The 19,078-nt window shown below is 37.5% G+C and overlaps 1 protein-coding gene across 3 annotated transcripts in view; it reads right to left on the bottom strand.

Moving 5' to 3' along the window:
• COL8A1 (collagen type VIII alpha 1 chain) overlaps positions 1–19,078 on the bottom strand; it is a 542,567-nt gene that overhangs the window by 16,329 nt on the left and 507,160 nt on the right. For 2 of the 3 annotated variants that reach the window (XM_029939186.1, XM_029939189.1), the window contains exons 2-3: positions 14,462–14,553; positions 1,089–1,160 (exon numbers count right to left, since the gene is read on the bottom strand). In XM_029939186.1, coding sequence (XP_029795046.1) covers positions 1,089–1,160; positions 14,462–14,553 — 164 coding nt within the window. The remainder of the gene's footprint in view (positions 1–1,088; positions 1,161–14,461; positions 14,554–19,078) is intronic. The other variant, XM_029939188.1, reaches the window with a different exon arrangement.

Genomic DNA, 19,078 nt, shown 5'->3' with positions numbered 1-19,078 from the left:
CTAATATTTCACCAAAGATCTACAGAGCCATTCCCCACCCCCACTTTAGCTTTTTCTCCTTTTTCCACAACATCCTCATCTCTATATCACTCCCAAGAATGGTCAAAGTTCTGTCAAATGAATTAACTTTTAAAAATATGTCATCAGTAGGCACATTCTAGCATGACCTCAGCCAAAGCTAATGGAGCTACAGTTTTGACCTTGAGCCACCAAGAACTTAACACTCCTGAAGGCTATTAGCGTATAAACTATCAAAGAGAAGGTAAAGTCACCTCTTTAAGGACTTGCCAAATCTCAGCCAATTTGGCATTGCCCATCTGTCGGTTTGGCCATTTGTGAGCAAAGAAAACATATGCACACACACCCTCAGTTTTCTAAAGGCTTGCTGTTAAGGAATTGGTTTGAATCCATTTTCTTCCTTTAATCCCAATCATATTTCCTCTGCTGAATTCTACAGTAGACCTTCTTGGCAGGGAGAGAATTATACTGCTGTTTTCACAACTGTGGTGGAAGGTCAAAGCTAACCATGCCTTCTCCAAGGCTGAGCCATGAGAAAGTCTGTTTCGGAGAAATACAGTCTTCCATGTCTCATAGGCAAGTATTAAAATGCAAGAGGAGGCTTTTGCTCTACGTTTCCAAATTAGAGTCAGAAATGTCTTATACTATCTTCATCTCCTTATTTTCTTTTTATTAATATTCCAGGATGTAAGGTTTAAAAAACTGAAATGGATATGAAAAGAAAGTTGGTAAATTTCTTTTCTCGGGCAGAGCCAGAGGGCAGGACAGCTTTGGACTCCTTCTAGATTTAGAAATCCATGTCTATCTTCTAAAAACAATGAAAAAAAAAGGTGGGTAACAAAGATGTGTGGTGCTCCACAAGCCTGAGAGAGGAATCAGAAGAATTTACTTTTACCTCCACAGAAACACTTACTACTAACCACCTTAAGAAAGTCACCAAACCTAACTAAATCTTACAGTCTCTAAATTGAGAATTACAATAATTGCCTCATCAAAGTACATTATATATAAATGTGAGGTAAATCACCTGGGGTTATAAGATATTGTAAGAAAGCATTAATAATAAATACCTTCCTTCTTTTCCTTGTCTTGGTGGCATCTTCTTTTGTTTCCTTTGGTTGTATCAAGAAACATTCTTTAGGCTGTAAAGAGATACAGATGAGGAAATTTTCATTTTAGCATCATGAGGTGTCATCTAATGGTAGAGGCCCCAATGTACCCAGGCCAGGCATGTATTCTTCACAGTATCTTGGTAATACTGTATAGACAGTGATGCTGGAAGACCCTCTATAATGTATCTTGTGGGAGCTGGGCTGAGAGAATTTGAGAAAATCAGAAAGTGCAGATGACTTGAGATTGAAAAATTGTTGAACAAAGGTCAAAATGTGTGAGTGTGTGTATATGTATGTTTGAAGTGGTGGTACAGGTTATTAAAGATTGAAGACAGTGGTCAGGTTTGTAAAACACTGGCAGAAATAGATATGATTAAAATTAAGATATGGTAAGAAAGTCTTTGACTAGTGTGACTGGCATTTTCCATGAACTAACTAGCAAAGTGTGAGCCTGTATTCCCAAGTCATTAGTTTATTATTTTGTTATCCATTCCTTTCCTCTTCCAATAAGCATTGAAAAACTGAAGTAGGACATGTTTACTTATATTTTTATATGAAACGCTCTACCAAATGCCTTATCTATAAAATGAATGTTTTTGCTGATGGTCTAACAAAAGTTCCAGCACAATGGCATTCTGAGTAATCAATTTTGCCTGTTGCCTTGATCCTTGAGTACCCTACACAGTTTAGTGCTATTTTTACCCTGAGGTGTGTGTGTGTGTGTGTGTGTGTGTGTGTGTGTGTGTGTGTGTGTTTTGATGTAGAAAAACTGGAGATTTGGATCAAGACAGATTTATAAAATAGAATGCCTCAGATTCCATAATTATTAATCATAAGTGGGAACATAAAATACTTCCTGTGCTGGTTTTTTATGCAGCATTTTCAAACAAGTTGCCAAGTAAGATATAAAATATAAGTGAAAACTTACTCTGGATTTTTCCTGGATTAAATTTCCATTTTAACTAGAAAGTACTCAGTTTAAGCTGGTAAGCTACTAACTCAAGCAATCTTGCCTCCACTGGCTCTGTTTAAAATGATTACAGACAAAGCTTTCTATTAAAGTTTGCAGACAGCCTGCAGATTAAGAATGCCTATGGCCTGAAGCCAGATGTGTGTGTGTGTGTGTGTGTGTGTGTGTGTGTGTGTGTGTGTACATATAGCCACATAATTTCTTCAAGAAAAGGGGCCAGGATGAGCAGTTTCTAGACTGTTTCAGTTAGTAGAAAAGCAGATTGAAAAAGTTCAGGATTAAAGTAACATGGGAATCTTGCAATTTTAGCTTCTTCTCCGTTAAAACAAAAAAAACCTGCCAAAAGCAATTGCATCATAGCTAAAGAAAAGAAAGATATTATGACCTCTCTTATTTAGAAAGTTAAGCTGTCTTGTGGATGCAGATACATGCCAGTTTGATGCTGGTACATGCCAATTAGAAACTGGGCCAAGGCCACTAACATGTCACAGAAGCTGCCAGATGGTCATAAGAGTCCGATTACAGACTAGGCCCACATTCAGCTCATGCTCCTTAGGAAAAAGCCTGGATATGATTAGCAGATCCCTCAAGGCATACTGTAGTATCTTGTCACCAGTATCAAGCTTTTGGGAAGCAGATGTAGAAACCTGTTTCATGTTGTTATCTAGCAAATTAGAGTGCTAAGGGTATGTTCAATGTGATGGGTTGTATTTACGTTAGGTTTACAAAGCCAATTAACTCTAACATGACATAAATTAAGTCCGGAAATGAGCTCAGTTATAAGGATATGGACTGTCTAATTCTGGAAGAAAAAAAATAAAAACATAATTCTGAATCATGCACAGGAAAAAAGAAACATGCTTCATGAACTGCTTTAGTTAAAATTCTGCATCGGGTTTAAATGTTAGGTTCAAATTCTTAGATCATCTTAAGGGAAATACACTATACTATTTGTTTTCTGGGAGCAGGCACCTTATGTAGTTGATGCTGGGCACTAACGAAGAAGCCAAATTGATGGGGTCAATTTCCACAGAGGTGAGATGGCTTTATGAAGAAGTACAAGTCCATTGTATTAAAAATTCCTAAATTTAATGAGCTGCCTTACAAACACTGATGTTTACCCTCAGAGGGACTAGGTAAAAAGATACAGAAGACTCAGGCCAGACTAGCTAGTTTCTGGAAACTAATTTCAACAGTATATGTCTTTGACAGTTGATAAGTAATGTTATTTCATCATATGAAATCTAGTGGTTTTTTTAAAAAAATGTAGCTTAGATATGTAGTTTAAATAGTTAGAAATATACATAAAAATTAATTTTTAAGTGAAGTATGTGAGGCATATTTTCAATCCCTTAAAGTGTCAAAAATTATTTCCTGGTTATGTCATGGTTAAGCATGACAAATCAGCCCTAAAAATGCCACTAAACTAAAAGTGAAGGAAAAACTGAAAAGTGTATAAATTTATAAGGACAATGAAATAGAGGGAGCATAACAGTACCAGAGAGATTTCAACAACATTTTGGAAAATGGAAAATCATTGAAACTGGACAGAAGTGATTAGCAGAAAGAGCTAGACCTCTTTAGGTTTCTGGAGACGTGAAAGCTAACAATAGGTGAGGTTGTTTGGTTTATTGGACTCTGAAGATTCACTAGTTGGAAGTACAAGGTAGTATAGAGAGTGAGGGCTTAAAAGAAGGAAATTGGTTGAAAAGTTATATTTAGAATGATTAGCCTCATTCCCACCTCCCACTGGGCTGTATCTCCTGCCCAGGCAGCCAACCAACTATCTGATTACTGCTTCCTCTCATCTTGCTCTTCCTGGCAGCAGACTGAAGGTTTACTATCTGGAGAGAAGAAGAGGACAAAGAAATCTGGCACAGGGAAGATAGGACAGAGGTTGAGACTCACTTCCTTTTTCTGTCCCTGTTTTAGAATGTCTTGAGACACACTTATGTAAGTGTGCTCTGAGACTACTGAACTTTTATCTGGAAAAATGAAATGGCCTAAGAGAAATGCTACAAGAGACTGACATTTGGGAGAGAGCATAGTAAATACAGCTTGCTACCCTATTACCCTACTATGAAGTCCATTAATCAACAGGCCTCACTTATGCACAAAAATATTCTGTCAATTTTTTACTGTATCTCTTTTCAATATGAATAGACACTTAAGGAAAGTGTCCACATTGAGAGCAAATAAACAACAAAAAGATAAAAAGTTAAAAATGATTATAATAAATATTCCCAGACACCTCAGGGAAGAATTTGCAGCCATGAAACAAAAAAGAAAACTAATAAGACATATGGAATAAAATGTAGGAGGAAGGCTTGAAGATAAAGGAAATCTTCCACAAAGATGAGAAATGGTAAGAAAATTAGACAGAGAATCAGTCCAATAGATTCAACATCCCTGTAAAAGGTATTACAAAAAAAAAGGGGGGCATATGAAACACTGGGGAAGGAGTGGTCAAAGAAATTACATAGGAAGAACTTTCCAGAACTGAAGGAAACTTTCTAGAACATTAAACTAAATTGAAAGCCCACTACAAATACAATATAATGGATATGAAAAATACCCACACTAAGAAGCATCATTGTAAAATTTCAGATCATTATGGACAAACAAAAGACCAAAAATTTCCAAATCCTCCGCCGCCCCCGTAACATATAAAATAACAAAGAATCCATAAAAAGAATTGTGCCAGACCTTGCAACAGCAATAATGGATGCTAGGACTTAATGGAACAATGCCTTCAAATTTAGGAGGAAAATTTCTTTGCAAATTATACTTTTATACCCAGCCAAACTATCAGACAAGTTAAGAGTAAAATAAAGGTATTTTCAGGTATTTAAGATCTCAAAAAATTGACTTCCTACCCATAGATACAAAAGGCTGTAGTCCAGCAAAATAAAGGGTTAAATCAAAAAAGAGAAAGATATGGGATTCAGCAAATAAAGAAACTAATCCAGGACAGTGTTGAAGGGGTGGTAAAGACAAATCTCAATTGCTTACCAGACCAAGAGAATAACCAATTCAGAGTGGAATAGGAGTATAGAGGCCTGCAGGAAAAAACAATGAGTGATCTATTTGAGCATATGGAAAATATTATTCATGAACATGTGGAAAACATATTGGAATATATGGAAACAATTAACAGTAGGAACACAACAAGCTAGGCAAATGAAGAAATGAGGTAATTATTAATGCCATGAAAACAAAGAGTTGTATAGGAAAGGAGGAATGATTATAGCTTTTCCCCCTCAACACTGAAGCAGTAGTTCCACAGTCATTACTGTGAGATAGTGACAATGGTTTAACCAAAATATGATATCGTGTTAGCAGGGGAATTAGCAGTGAGAGAGGGAGCGGGGGTAGATGGGAGAGATGTGTCCTCATATGCTACCTCAGGACATTAAAAGATCATGTCAGGAGCTGATAAATGAAAAAAAATACAAGTATAAACAATATATTAGCAAATAAGAAAAACAGCTAAAAGCTGAGGGTAGTTGCCTCTGAAGATTTATGATAAGAGTAGGAAAGGTGATGTTGTTTTCTTATAAAAAACTTAAAATTATTTTTGGTTAACATTTATTTATTATTGAGAAACAGAGACAGAGCATGAGTATGGGAGGGGCAGAGAGAGGGGGAGACACAGTATCTGAGGCAGGCTCTAGGCTCTGAGCTGTTAGCACAGAGTCTGATGTGGGACTTGAACCCACAAGTGGTGAGACCATGACCTGAGCCAAAGTCTGATGCTCAACCGACTTAGCCACCCAGGTGCCCCTTTTATGAAAAACTTTTAATAATGTTTGCTTATCACTTTAGTAAAAATTAAAAAAAAATTAAATTACCATTCTGCAACAAAAATAAGCTCATTCACTGTAAAAATTAAAAAAAATATTTAGAACTGCTGCTTTAGTTTCTTTTGGGTTTTGTCAAAAGTTATTTGGTACACACCCACCAAAATGTTCAAAATGAAAAGACCGATAATTACAAATATCTAGGATGGTGGGAATACAAAAATGATATATTGGTTTTGGAAAAAAAAGTTGGTCAGGTTTTAGAAAACGAAACAAGACTCAGTAATTCTATGTATTTAAGAGAAATGAAAATATACATTCAGAAAAAGACTTGTATATGAATGTTTGTGACTGATTTATTCATAACAGTCCCAAATAAGAAGTAGCCCTAAGTATCCATCAATAGAAAAATAGAAAAATGTCTCCCTCTGTGTCCTTATGCCCCTCCCCTCCTGGTGCTCTTTCTCTCAAAAATAAATAAATAAATAAATAAATAATAAATAAAAGGAAAAATAAACTGTGGAGTATTCATGTAATTTAATATAAATAAATTTAATAAAATGTTATTAAATGAACTGTATACCCCCAATCATATTTTGAATCCCTAATCCCCAATGTGACTGTATTTGGAGACATGAACTTTAAAGAGGTGATGAAGTTAAAGGAGGTCCCAAGAGTAGGATCCTAATCCAGTAGGACTGGTGTCTTCATATGAGGAGGAAGAGACATGAAGGGAAACACAGAGGAAAGAGCATATGCGGACACAGTGAGAAGGTGGTCATCTGCAAGCCAAGGAGAGAGACCTGAGGAGAAACCAAACCTGTTGACATTTTGATCTTGGATTTCTAGCCTCCAGAACTGTGAGAAATACATTTCTGTGGTTTAAGTCACCCAGTCTGTGGTATTTTGTTATGGCAGCCCTAGGAGACTACTGTACTCAGCAATAAGAAAAATGAAACACCATACATCAGCATGGATGAATCTAAAAAACACTGTGCCAAATCAAAGAAGCCTTGACAAAAAGAGCATATGCTGTATGATTTCATTTACATGACATCAGAACAGGGGCTGGTCCTGGGGCACGGACTCTGGAATAGTGATACGGAGGTGGTATGAGAGGAGTTTAAGGTGATGTCCTTTAAAACTGAAGGCAGTTTTGTTACAAAATTGTACGAATTTTTCAAAACTCTGTGAATGGTACCTTTGCATTTCATGTATATTAACTTTACCTTGAAAGGAAAAGAAGAAGATATTTGAATATTGACCTTTAGTTGATGATATGAATGCTGAAGTGTCTGGGAGGAGTGTGCTGACTTTGTCAACTACTTCGAAGTGTGGAAGAACTCAGGTGACTGATGGTGAGCAGTGTTTCTGAACATGCTGCCTCTAAAACTTGGACTTTGAGGACACTGAGGGTGCAGGCCTGCAGAAGGGGAGGAAAATCTGGGGCACCCAGCTGGCTCAGTCATTTAAGGGTCCATCTTTTGATCTCAGCTCAGGTCTTGAACACAGGGTTGTGAGTTGAATCCCTGCGTTGGGCTCCATGCCCAGCGTGGATCCTACTTATAAACAAACAAACAATCAAACAAATAAATAAATAGACAGTGAAGAAAATCTTATTGGAAACAGGAAGAAAGGGAATTTTTGTTACATAGTGGTATGAAGTTTAGCAATACTGTTGTCTGCAATTATGTGGAAAGTAGAAAATGTGTCCAATGCTATGTGTAATCCAGCAAAGGAGATCCAAATAGTACTGAAGGTGTCACCTAATTTCTTCTTGTGGCTTATAGTAAAAACTGAAGGAAGAAGTTATATTGAAAGAAGGGCTGTCAAAGAAGTCAAGGTATAGGGGTGCAAATTCATTTGTTAAGACCTCAGAAGGAAAACAGGTGGTACCTCACAGTACTGTTCAGTCACGTAAGAGCTCTTTAAAGAAATTAAGGGGGGTGTCTCACAGATTCTCTCAAACGTGACTTTAGGAAGCTCAAGGGTTACTGTCCTTCAATTCTCTCATCAGGGGCCCAAGACTGAGAAAAGTTTTGTGGGTGTGACTTCTCCCCTATTGAGTAAACCCAAGAAGAACCACAGAAGACCTGCACAATTCTTAAAGGAGTTATATATTCAGAAATACCTGTAGTTTGAGTTGAGAAGTTGAGAGATGAAATAAAATGAGGTGAGGTCTTTGAACCCTCAGAATTCCACTGTCAAGTAGAAGGCTGAAAGAGCTTTTCCTTTGCAAATGTATGCTAGCTTTCATTTTAAGAGAAAAGGGGGAAGGATGACACAAAGATCCCCCAAAGCAGAGCTGAGAACCATGGAAGACCCTTAGGAACCTGGGCCTTAAGACTAAATAAAGAAACTCCCAACATTTTCAAATGCTCTGGACCAAAGACCCCTTGTATCTCCTACTTGAATAGAAACACCTATAAAGGTTATTCTATGTCTGTACTTCTTTAGTTTCATAGGTTGAGAAGATGTTCTTAATGAGCCATATTAGGGAACTAAACCAAGGACCCTGAAATGCCCCTGCACCTGATTTAGACAATGAAATTCTAGGACTTTTGCTTCCTTTGTGAGGAGTGAATACATTCTGCATATTGGAGGAATATTAATCACTGGGGGTCAGAGGGCAGACCATGGTAGCCATATTCCAGGATAGCTACCGGTGATTACTATCTTGAGGTATTCATTCCCAGTTTTTGAATTACTGATTTGAGTCTAACAGAATAAGATAGATGTTAGCTCTGAGATCAGGTATAACATAAAAAGACTGGTTTTCTGTGTTGAGTGCTCTTGCTTGCTTCCGCTTGGGTCACTTAGCCTGAGGGAAGCCAGTGGCAAGGTTCTGAGGCAGCCCTGTGGAGAGGCTCACATGGTCAGGTACTGAGGCCTACCAATAAGGAGGTCAACCTCTCCTACTTCAGTCCACATTTTGACTGGCATCTGATAAAAGATGTATAGCCAGATGGACTGAGCTAAGCCATGCCTGTGAGATATCAGAAACTCTGAGATAATTTATTTTTGTTTTAAGCTTTACCTTCTGTAGTAGTTTGTTATGCAACAGTAGATTAATAAAAAGAGGAACAGAACTGAGACAGCCACATGCAAAGGAAGAAGATAAATCAGTGAGTGGATAGGTCATAATCCTCTTTTAAAATAGGCAAGAATAATCTTGAAGATGAAGAGTAAGAGATATGAAATGATTGATGTTCACATAAATAATTATTAAGAAAATACAACAATTGAGAAAGGTGAGTAGAGAGGGAAAGGGATAAGTACTCTTACTTAAGAGTCCTTTATGATCTGAGGAGATAAATAGATTAGGCTACTTTAAAAAAATGTGGTCTTTGAGGGAAAGAAGATGGGTCATGGAACCACGGCTGCTGACATCATGGAGGCATCTATGAAAAGTCACAAAACCCCTCATAAGGAATTATATTCTGGGAACCATAATTACAAAGTCACCAGGGTTGGCTCTTAAGTGACTGATGTTGAGGAGAGAAGAGGGTGATGCAATCTCTAGAAGTAGGGAAATTCATCATTTTTTTGGAAGCACTATCTGGAAAAAAAGAAGTTTTGGCAAATCTTTATACTAACATTATTAAGGAGGCCAAGGATGATTATTTAGATGTGAAATGGTTGCTAGAGATGATGTAGTTGCATGGGTAAAAAACTTTTATAAAGTTATAAATCTACGGTTGGAAATACTGGACAAATGGGAGGCATGGATTCAGTAAAAGAAATGTGAGGCCCAGGGATGGCAAAGGAGGGAATATGACCTAACTAGGCAGACACTCTAACCTGGTGATATTTAAGCCTAAATGTATATTACAGCTGGCAGCATAATGCTGGGAAGTTCCTATACCAGTATAAAAAAAAGCCTTAAAGAACAACAAAGCAACTAAGCAAATTTGAAAAAAAATCAAAACAAATATAGCACAAAAGAATTTTTTCTTTTGTTTTGATCTGGGGGAAGAATGTAATAATTACTATTAAAAAAGTACTCTGTTACATCTGCCAAATGAATCAAGTGCCTAGCACTATGCTAGGTACTATAGTGGACTCAAAGAAACCTTGGCCCCCAAGGTGTTTATGAGCTGGCTGGAGACTTAAGTCCTATGTACAGAAACAACTATAGAAGGAATCAAGAAAGGACAGCCTCCCTATAAGAAGGTCATCCTTGGGATAGGGTGATGATTTCCAGGGGGAGAAGAGTAGCTGGAGACAAAGGATGGGGAACCCAGAGAGGAGAGGAGCCAGAGGGACTGTTTGGGCAATCAGGGATGGCAGCTCTGAATGTCAAAGTTGGGGAGTCTTTCAAGGAGGGGACTGGAAGAGGGACACTGGGTTACCTACCTCTACATGTAGCAGATGGCTCATAAGTGGGGACATAAAGAGTTGAGATTAGAAGAGCGGTAAGAATACTAGGATCTTGGTAAAGGCATCCATTTTTCTCATTTCACAAATAATGAGTACCAATTTTGGGTGGGGTTCTGTGGTAAGTGCTCTGGGGATGCACAGTTAAACTCTGTCCTGGAGGCATACAGCTTGGTGGGGAAATGAGGAGCTAGATGAAGTAAGAGAGCACAAGATTTCCCTGTGAGTTCTCTGGCCAGATAAATGAGGATAGACAAAAAGAAAGGGGATAGGGCATTCTGTCTAAGACTTGGATTCTTTAAAGTAATTTGGTAGTGAAAGAAATTAGAGCAAGAGAAAGGTGGTTAAAATGGGCAGTACAATCTTAAACTTTCATAATTCTTTTTCTTGGCAGAAAATAGCAATGACATGTGGCCAAAAAAGGATATGAGGACATGGTGAATCCAATTTCCTAAATTGAAAGAAAAAGGACACTTGAAAAAAGAAATGGTAGCAGCAGCATTCTCAGCACCTGGCTCACAGCCAGACAAGTGGGACATGACTCCCAGAACCCATCTCCGTGAGGCCCAGGTAATATGTAAAATGGGGTACCCCTTATTTCATAGGGCATAGGGTACCTCTTACTTCGTAGGATCATCTGAGTCATATCTTGGATAGTGCCTACAGTGAGTGATCAATAAGTGATCTTTATTATTGCTAAAACCTAGATTGACAAAAGATAGGTGAATGCTCACAGAAATGGAGAATGTATTTCACTTTCTCCTCTACCATTTTCCCTTCTTCTTCCTATGATTCTCTGCCATTTATCTAACTTGATAGTTGTGGGAAAAGAAGAGCCAAGGAAGAAGAAGCTAAAAAAGGTGGAAATTTAGCAAAGTGGATAAAAAGACAATAAAAAGAAGTAAAGGTAGAGGGTTGGGCAAATTTAGTCTTTCTGTACTGAGTCCTGAGACAGTGAGAAACTAGCAAGAAAAAAATCAAGAAAGTAAGGAATAAGAAAGCCAATGAGGGTCTAAAGAAAGATATTTGGAAACAAGTACTGTAGGTATGCACTACAGAGGCAAAGGTTAAAGAAGGCATGAGTATGGTGTCATCAATGGGATAAGCTAATGTAAAATTAAACTCCACCTTGGTGAAATAAATCAAAAGGCTAAGGATATTAGCCTGAAGGCCTCTGAAGGAATGGTTAAAACTAAAACTGAGGGGAGAGTCTGGGAAGATGGCAGAGTAAGCTCACTTTGTCCCATGGATATACCTAGATAGTGGCCAAATCAGTGCAATGAATGCAAAAATAACCCAAAGAAATATTAAAACCATTATGCATCTTTTCTGACTACAATGGTATGAAACTAGAAATTAATCACACGAAAAAATCTGGAAAACACCCACAAATACATGAAGGTTATATAACATGCTACTAAACAATGAATGAGTCGACCAAGAAACCAAGAGGAAATTCAAAACAGATACAGGAGACAATTGAAAACGAAAACACACCATCCAAAAATCTTTGGGATGGAGCAAAGCTACCAAAGAGGGAAGTTTGTAGCAATACAAGCCTACCTTAAGAAGCAAAAAAAAAAAAAAAAAAAATCCCAAATAAACAACCTAACCTTAGACTTAAAGGAGTTAGAAAAAGAACAAAGCCCAAAGGCAATAGAAGAAAACACATTATAAAGATTAGGCCAGAAATAAATGAAATAAAGACTTAAAAAACAAAAGAATGGATCAATGAACCTGGAGCTAGTTATTTGAAAAGATCAACAAAACTGATAATGAGTCAGACTCATTAAAAATGAGAAGACACAAATCAAGTCAGAAATAAGAGATGAATGGGGTGCCTGGGTGGCTCAGTCAGTTAAGCATCTAATTTTGGCTCAGATCATGATCTCACAGTTTGAGCCCCACATCAGGTTCTATGACGACAGCTCAGCCTGTTTCATATTCTGTGTCTCCCTCTCTCTCTGCCCCTCCCCCACTTGTTCTCTCTCTCTGTCTCTCTGTCTCTGTCTCAAAAATAAATAAAGCATATAAAAAAAAAGAGGTGAGGTAACAATGGACACCAGAGAAATACAAAGGATTCTAAGAAAATATTATCAAAAATTATACGCCAACAACTAGAACAACACAGAAGAAATGGATAAATTCCTAAAAACATATAACTACCCAAAAGTAAATCAGGAAGAAATAGAAAATTTGAACATAATGAACAGCAATGAAAATAAATCAGTAATCAAAAAGTTCCCAACAAACAAGTCTCGGACCAAAGAGCTTCACAGGTGAATTCTACCAAACATTTAAAGAAGAGTTTCATCTCAAACTATTCCAAAAACTAGAAGAGGAAGGAATGCTTCCAAATTCCTTCTATGAGTCCAGCATTACCCAGATACCAAAACCAGATAAAGACACTACAAAAAAGGAGATATATAGGCCAATATTGCTGATGAACACTGACACAAGAATCCTCAACAAGATACTGGCAAACCAAATCCAACAGTATGTCGAAAAAAATCACCACAATCAAGTGGGACTTATTCCTGGAATGAAAGGGTGGTTGAACATTATCAAATCAATCAAGGTGCTACATTACATCAACAAGAGAAAGATAAAAAGCATATTATCATTTCAGTAGATGCCTACAAAATGTTTGACAAAGTACAACATCCATTTATGATAAAACCTCTCAACAAAGTAGGTTTAGAGGGAAAATACCTCTCTACCTAATAAAGCCCATCTATGACAAGCCCACTTCTAACATCATAGTCAATTGTGAAAAACTGGGAACTTCTCCTCTGAGACGAGGAACAAGACAAGGATGTTCTCTCCCACACTGTATATTAATTATAGTTGAATAAAATAACAGCAAAAAGAAAAAAACAAAACCTAAAAGTGATATAGGACTTCAGAGCAAAATATTTAATGCCTGGAAAGAAAACCAAGAAGATTATACATTAAATATACATATCTTTTCATATTCCCCCATCCCTCAAAGAAAAAAAATAACAAAATACAAAAGATGAAGTGTTATTCACTACAATAATGATCACTTTGGTGTTACTCTTTGCCAATCACTGTTTGAAGTGCTTAACAAGTAGGCAACTCTGTGAGGAAAATATACTTATTATCAACATTTCATCAACAGTAGATTGAGGCACAGTTTAAGTTGCAAGGTCTCACAGCTTGTATGTGGATCACCAGTATGCTAAACTACTTCTCACAATTATCTGAGCCTGGTTACAAACTGGGTGGAGGCATATTCTTATGGAATGAGTTTAGGGCCACTTATAATAAGAATAAAACCACAAAACGTTACTGTGAAGGTGATAATTTTAGTCTGACAGTAGATAATCCTTTAAAAAAATCACACATGGTTGGGGTGCCTGGGTGGCTCAGTAAGTTGTGCATCCAACTTCAACTCAGGTCATGATCTCATGGTTTGTGGGATTGAGCCCCACATCAGGCTCTGTGTTGACAGCTCCAAGCCTGGAGCCTGCTTCAGATTCTGCATCTCCCTCTCTCTCTCAGGCTCTCCCCTGCTCATGCTCTTTCTCTTTCTCTCTCAAAAATAAATAAACATTAAAAAAAAATCACACATGGTTACTAATCAGATTTGAGGGACATACAATGTGAAAAAACTGCAAATAGATGTGAGTGGCCAGTAGGAAGATTAAGAAGGAAATAAAAGGTCATAAGTCCGGGAGCAAAGTATTTCAAAGGGCTACTTTTGGTAATATTGAAGGCAGAAATCCCCTGTTAAATATTCCTACAATGGACCATAATGCCAGGTAGACATGAGACCTGGGAACCTGCTGGCAGCATGGCATGACTGCAGTCAAGCGCTGGTGTGAGGGGTAATCTTGCATGTCTTTATGCTATTTGTCTTCTCCTAGGAACTGTACCAAAAAAAGTAATACTGTATTTTTGGTAAAAATGTGGTACAAGAATCTAAGATATCATTATTGTAAAATACATTTATATTATAAAAAAATTTTAGGGGGAAAATAGACCTTGCTGGCTTATAATTAATGAAACATGTCCCCCCACACCTCCCCCCGCCCCCAAAGGCAGAGAAGATGTCGGCTTCCTTCAAATCCCACTAACTGATTAAAGAACAGGGGATGCTGTAGAGGGGTAGAAGCTGATTCCAGAATCCAACAGTTGTGACTTTTCTACAGTACAGTCACCTGTTTGGTTTTCTTTGGTAGGGCAGGCACTGGAGCTGTCTCCTGCGGGATCATTCCCGTGTCTCCTCCTCCTCCTTCACCATCTGATGCTTCTAGGAAATAAAAAGGTTAAAAATTAGAAAAGCATCTCTCTCTCTCTCTCTCTCTCTTTCTTCATCCCACTGCTAGTGCAATCTTGGTAACCCCTTTCTAGAAGTTTCTATCCTTGACTCAATAATTCTAAGAAGCTGAATTCAAGGAAATGATTCAAAACGTAGAGATTTAACACCATGATGTCAGTCTTTTCAATAAAATTGCAAAACTGCAGATTACCTAGATGCCTAAGATTTGAAAATGTTTAATTATGGAGCACTTATGCTACTTTTACAGATATTAAACTTGTCATTTGCAGATAAGAAAGTTGCTGTTTAGAGGGGAAAAACAATTTGCCCCAGGTCACCCACCTGGGAACCCAGATCTATTTGAGTCCTCTCTGCAAGTGATACTGCCTGCCCAGAAAACCAGCAGCTCCAGATACCTCAGTGCTGGCCCCAGGGGGAATGTTAAGAGACTGTGACAAAAGTATTATAGACCATGAGAAATACTTATTTTGAATTTTTTAAATCTTTCAACAATGGGAAAAGTAAAGTTTTACTCTAAGAGTCATGTAAAATACAAGTTTTAACAGTTTTCCTGTTTATAAAGCTCTATTGAAGAAAAACTGCAACCATAAATTTCTTACTTCCCATAATGCCATACTATCTTCCAGATTTTAGTGGTTGTTCTCGTTGAATACATTTTTTGAATCTTTGAAAGGCTTTACTCACTTTCTTTGAAATTTCTCTGTATGTCTCAAAGTCAAGCCAAAATGTGAATTTGTGAGCAACCTTGGTCAGATTTCACATTTAAGTTCAAATTAACCAATCTGGTAGTCCTAAACTCTTAAATGTTTGCAGAATATGGTGGTTAGTTTTATACGCCAACTTGGTTGGGCCATAGGGTACTCAGATATTTGGTCAAACATTATTCTTGGTGTTTCTGTGAGAGTATTTTGGGATGAGATTCACCTTTGAATGGTAGACTAAATAAAGTAGATTACCTTCCCTACTGTGAGTAGGCCTCATTAGATGAAGGCCTGAATAGAACAAAAAGGCTGACTTTCTGCTGAGTGAGAGAATTTTTTCTACCTTTGGACCTGAACTGAAGTATCAGCTCTTCCTGGATCTGGGCCTGTCAGCCTTCAGACTCGAACTACCCCATCAGCTCTCCTAGTTCTCAGGACTTCTCACTAGGATGGGACCCTGGGTGCCAGCTGGCCACTTCACACTGAGCATGTTGGGACTTGCCGGCCTCAGTGAGTGTATAGACTAATTCCTTATTTTATATTTGGATATACAGATATAGATATAGATATAGATATAGATCTATTGGTTATGTTTTTACAGAAAAGTTACACACATACTTCTAACTAGCTGTATAGCATGAAAAAAGGATTCTATCCATGGAGTATTAGCAGGTAGAAGATTAATTAGGGTTTCTAAATTAGAGATTAAGTTGACATTAAAAGTATTTATAGAACATCTGCTTCTGGAAAGATAATAATAGTAGCAGTAGCAGCAGCAGCAGTAGTAGTAGTAGTAGTAATATTTTTCCCTATTCTTCCTGCTAAGTACAGCTAAAAATCCTGGACATTATATATAAAACAAACATAGGAAGTCTCTAAAAAGTAGAGAAGAAGGCACTTTGGGACTCTGGAGTATAAAGGGCAACACAGCAGACAGTTCTCTGTTTTTTTTTTTTTTTCCCCGCATTAACTCAGGCTTGGGGCTAAAGAAGCCAGCAACTTGGAAATGCCAATGGAAGCAGACAAAAAAGCCCTACCAAACATCTGTTCTATTTAACAAAATGACCAGGAAAAAGAGAACATAGTAAAATGGAAAATGTTTAGACAATAACTATTTGACTCCACTCTCAAAAAAAAGGCTCCACCCACATCAGCAAAGGCTGAGTGGGGAGCCTAAACTTCCACCTTTGCCAAGCTGTAATGAGGTACCCCAACACCTCCTCCACTTTCCATCAGGGTGGTATCAGAGATGATCAGGCAGGGATTGAACCCCTATGGGGATTTTCATCTTTTAACGGTAGTAACAAACCTGTTTCCTCCTCCAGTCACCAGCACCACTGTTGCAGCATCAACAGAGACCATATGGTGAGCCTTGAATTCCACCTCCTCTGGGCAGGAATGAAGTGCACCTCTCTCTCCCCACTGGCTTAACTGACTGAGCCACCCAGGCGCCCCTGTCTCCCTCCTCACTGGTATTAGAGGAGTCGTGGTAAAGAGTCAGCATTTTCATATGGTGATGTGGTAACAAGGCTGCATCCACTAAAAAAGCTATACAAAGGGATACACTCAAAAACACAGAGACAAATAAAAAATAGAATTCTGAAAAATGTTCAAGTAAGAAACTGAAAAGCAGGAAAGAGAAAATAGAGAAACTAAAAACAGCAAACAGAAAAAATACAGAATAAAATGGTAGATTAAATCCCTACATATCAATAATTACATAAATGTAAATGGCCTAAAAATGCAAATTTAAAGATAGAGATTGACAAATAGATAAAAAATGACTATATGTTATTTACAAGAAGCTTACCTCAAATATAATAACATATACAAGTTGAAAGCAAAATGATGGGAAAAATGTAACATAGAAACACTGATCCAAAGAAATTGGAGTGGCTATATTAATATCAGATGAGTGGCTTCGAGTAAAGAAAATTACCACAGAAAGAGAAAGACATTATATAATGATAAAAGTGTGGATCTATCAAGGAGATATAGCAATCCTTAAGGTGTATACACCAGACAACAGAGCTACAAAATGTAGGAAGCAAAAACTGATAAAAATGAAAGAAGAAACAGACAAAAGTACAGTTCAGTGGCAAACTTCAAGAGTCCTGTCTCAAGAACTGAGTGAATTACTAAACAGAAAGCAAGAATATAGAAGAATGAAGTGACAACAATTAGCCAATAGAATCTGATCAACATTTGTACTCAACACTCCACTCAACAGAATATATATTCTTTCCAAGTGTTGTAGAACATATCCTAAGATAGAGCATATTATAGGCTATAAGACATGAACAAATTGAAAAGAAATTGGTAAACAGCAAGTGTAAACAACTTACAGTAAATATTATACTTCATAATGAAAGGCTGGGGTGCCTGGGTGGCTCAGTTGGTTGGGCATCTGACTTTGGCTCAGGGCATGATCTCACAGTCTGTGGGTTTGAGCCCCGCATTGGGCTCTATGCTGACAGCTCAGAGCCTGGAGCCTGCTTCAGATTCTGTGTCTCCCTCTCTCTCTGTCCCTCCCTCCCTCACTCTCTGTCTCTGTCTTTCAAAATAAAATAAAGACTTAAAAAAAATTAAAAAAAATAATGAAAGGCTGAATGCTTTCTCCCTGATTGGGAACAAGGTACAGATGGTCTGTTCTGACCAGAATTATTCAACATAGCTAGAACTTTTCATCAATGTAATAAGGCAAGAAAGGAAATGAAAGGCATACACATCAGAAAAGAAGACATAAAACTGCCCCCATTTGCAAATGACATGATTGTTTACACAGAAAATCCCAGGAAATTAAAAACCCTCCCTCTCAAACTCCCAAACCAGGCTAGAACTAATAAGTGAGTTTAGCTAAGTTGTAGAATAAAAGATAAGCATGTAACAATTTTATTTCTATATACTAAGCAACAAATATATGAACACAAAAATTAAAAATATAATGCCATTTACAATTGCTGGAAAAAAACCCCCCAAATACTTAGGCATTAATTTAACAAAACATGTATGGGACATGCATGCTGAAGACTAAAAAACACTAATGAAAGAAATCAAAGAAGACCTAAATAGGGGCGCCTGGGTGGCTCAGTCAGTTAAACATCTCACTCTTGATTTTGGCTCAGGTCATGAGCTCATGGTTCATGGGATCACTCCCACTATCAGGCTCTGAGCTGTCAGCAGAGCCTGCTTGGAATTCGCACTCCCTCTCTCTCTGAAATCAAGAGTTGGATGCTCAACCCACTGAGCCACCAGGTGCCCCTAACCCAATTGATTTTTAACCACAGCAATTCAATAGACAAAAATTAACCTTTTTAACAAATAGGGAAAAAATCCATAGGCAAAAAAGTGAAGCCCTGCCTAAGTTTTACACCTTATACAAAATTTACCTCAAAAAATGTGCCACAAATTTAAAGGTAAAAGGTAAAACTATAAAACCTTTAGAAAAAAAGAGAAAAATTTTAGGATCTAGGGTTAGGCAAAGTTGTTAATTTTGACACTAAAAATACAATCAGTAGAAGGAATAATTGATGTTAGACTAAATCAAAATTGAAAACTTCCACTTTGCAAAGACCTTGTTAAGGAGATGAAAAAACAGGCTACAGAGTAGGAGAAATATTTGCAAACCACGTGTCTAACAAAGGACAGACCAGTATCTAGAAAATATAAAGAATTCTCAAAACTGAACACTATAAAACTAGGCAACTGACTTACGAAATGGCAAAAGACATGAACAGACGTTTCAATGAAAAGTAAATAAATACAGGAAAATATGTTCCATATCATTAACCACT

This window comes from Suricata suricatta, chromosome 5 (genome assembly GCF_006229205.1).
Source record: "Suricata suricatta isolate VVHF042 chromosome 5, meerkat_22Aug2017_6uvM2_HiC, whole genome shotgun sequence".
In the NCBI taxonomy this organism is placed as follows: Eukaryota; Metazoa; Chordata; class Mammalia; order Carnivora; family Herpestidae; genus Suricata; species Suricata suricatta.
This window is presented reverse-complemented; position numbering and strand designations above follow the sequence as displayed.